Here is a 2295-nt window from a genome sequence, read left to right on the forward strand (position 1 = left end):
GTCGAGTGGGGGGGGGAGTAATCAACAGGGAGTATCCAGACCAGCAAGTGAACGTGGGAACGGCTCGTCCCATGGCAACAAGCAAGCGTTGGTTCGACTGCTGCAGAAATATAATCACATGTTTGCCTGGACACCCACAGACATGGTGGGGGTCGATCGGGGGATTATAGAACACAAGATAATGATAAAAACATGAGCCAAAGAAGTAAAGCAGAAGAAGTGAGTCCAAGGAGGAGATCGAAACAAGGCAATTAACGCATAAATGGCCAAGTTGACCAGCGTAGGGATCCTCAGGGAAGCAATTTTCCTCACATGGATCGCCAACCCAGTAATGGTAAAGAAGCACGATGGTAGCTGGCGCATGTGTATCGATTATTCGGATCTCAATAAATCATGTCCCAAGGATTGCTACTCGCTACCGGAGATATACGATAAGGTGGATCCATACAAAGTTTCCAATGGAAGTGCTTCTTGGACACGTACAAGGGATATCACCAAATCCTGATGAGCAAAAATGACGAAGAGAAAACGGCCATTTATACGGATCACGATGCTTTCTGCTACACAAATATGCCGTACGGATTGAAGAACGCCGGGGCAATTTACCAGCGACTAGTCGACTCCCTGTTCGCCAATCAAATTGGCAGAAATATCGAAGTCTATGTCGACGATATGGTCATCAAGAGCCCAGACGAGAGGAAGTTACTACGCGATGTGGAGGAGACACTACAAACCTTGGAGAAAGCTAAGATGAAGCTAAACCCAGCAAAATGCACCTTTGGGGTAGAAGAGGGGCAGTACCTGGGGTATTACATGAAAAAGGAGGGAATCCAACCAAGCCCAGCCAAAATTAGCGAGCTCGAAGAGACACCCTCGCCAAGCACGCTAAAGGACGCCCAAGGGCTAAACGGAAAGCTAACGACGCTCAATCGATTCATCTCTAAGTCAGCCGAGAAAGCCATGCCCCTATTCCACACGCATAAGGGATGTATAGAAAAGAACAACTTCCGATGGCCACCGGAGGCCGATTCCGCCCTACAGGAGATAAAAAAGGCACTACACGCGCTTCCCACTCTAGCCAGCCCAGTACCAGGCAAGACGCTGCAAGTATACCTGTCCGCATCAAAGGAGGCCATTTCGTCGGTACTAGTGGTCGAAAGACAAGGGAGGAAACTCCCGATCTACTTTGTGATTCGGGCCCTGTAGGGACCAGAAGTTAATTACCCAATCATCGAAAAGTTTGTGCTCGCTTTAATCTACGCGGCACGATGACTCTGCTGGTATTTCCAGGCTCACCAGATAGAGGTATTAACCAGTTGCCCAATAAAGCAAGTACTCCTGAAGCCAGAGACATATGGGCGCCTCGCGAAATGGGCCATTGAGTTAGGGGAGCATGACATTAGCTACCATCCCAGGATAAGCATCAAAGGGCAAGCACTGGCAGATTTCTTGTTGGAAATCTCGGGGGAACTCCAACAGGAAATAACCGACACGAGCAAGCAGAGACACCAGGAAGAAAAGATCAACCAGCAGTGGACCCTCTACACGGACGGAGCCTCCAGCAAGGAAGGCTCAGGCGCGGTAATAATCTTGTATAGCCCCACGGGTGAAGAAATCACATATGCTTTACGCTTTGACTTCTACACCTCCAACAACGAAGCTGAATACGAAGCCTTGTTAGTCGGCCTTAGATTGGCAGTAAAAATGGGAGCGGAGAGAGTCGTAGCCCTGACCGACTCATGCCTAGCAGCCAACCAGATCACGGGAGAATTTGAAGTAAAGGATAAACGGATGGAAAGGTACGTCAAAGCAGTTCATCGCATCACAAGTTCTCTCAAGAGCTTCGCCATAAAACAGATCTCGAGGGGAAATAATAGACGCGCAGATGCCCTTAGCAAGCTCGTATCAACATGTTTTGGACATCTCTCTAAGGAGGTATCAGTAGAAGTACTAAAAGAAAGGAGTATTGACGAACGACAAGTCGATTCTCTGTCCACGACACAACCTAACTAGATGACACCCATCATAGACTACTTGCAACATGACATACTTCCCGACGGCCACGGAGAAGCACGAAAAACAAGGATACAAGCCCCTCAATACGCGATCCTGGGAGGAACGCTGTATAGAAAAGGCCACATGGCCCCGTGGCTCAAATGCATAGAAGGCGAGTTAGGGAAAAAGGCCCTTAACGAAGCCCACGCAGGATCAGCCGGAGCACACGAAGGAGTGTGGGCACTCACAAGCAAGGTAGTGCGCATGGGACTTTCATGGTCGGATATATATCTGGATGCT

At 48.9% G+C, this 2295-nt stretch overlaps 1 protein-coding gene across 1 annotated transcript; it reads left to right on the forward strand.

The window, feature by feature from the left end:
* The first annotated feature begins 570 nt into the window (after positions 1–570).
* On the forward strand, positions 571–2013 carry LOC145131026 (uncharacterized). The gene is made up of 2 exons (XM_079065762.1): positions 571–1107; positions 1291–2013. The coding sequence occupies exons 1-2, from the start codon at positions 571–573 to the stop codon at positions 2011–2013; spliced, it is 1260 nt and encodes a 419-aa protein (XP_078921888.1).
* The last annotated feature ends 282 nt before the right edge of the window (positions 2014–2295 follow it).

The sequence above is a fragment of the Lactuca virosa genome, chromosome 8 (genome assembly GCF_052849685.1).
Source record: "Lactuca virosa cultivar CGN04683 chromosome 8, Lactuca_virosa_CGN04683_v6, whole genome shotgun sequence".
In the NCBI taxonomy this organism is placed as follows: domain Eukaryota; kingdom Viridiplantae; phylum Streptophyta; class Magnoliopsida; order Asterales; family Asteraceae; genus Lactuca; species Lactuca virosa.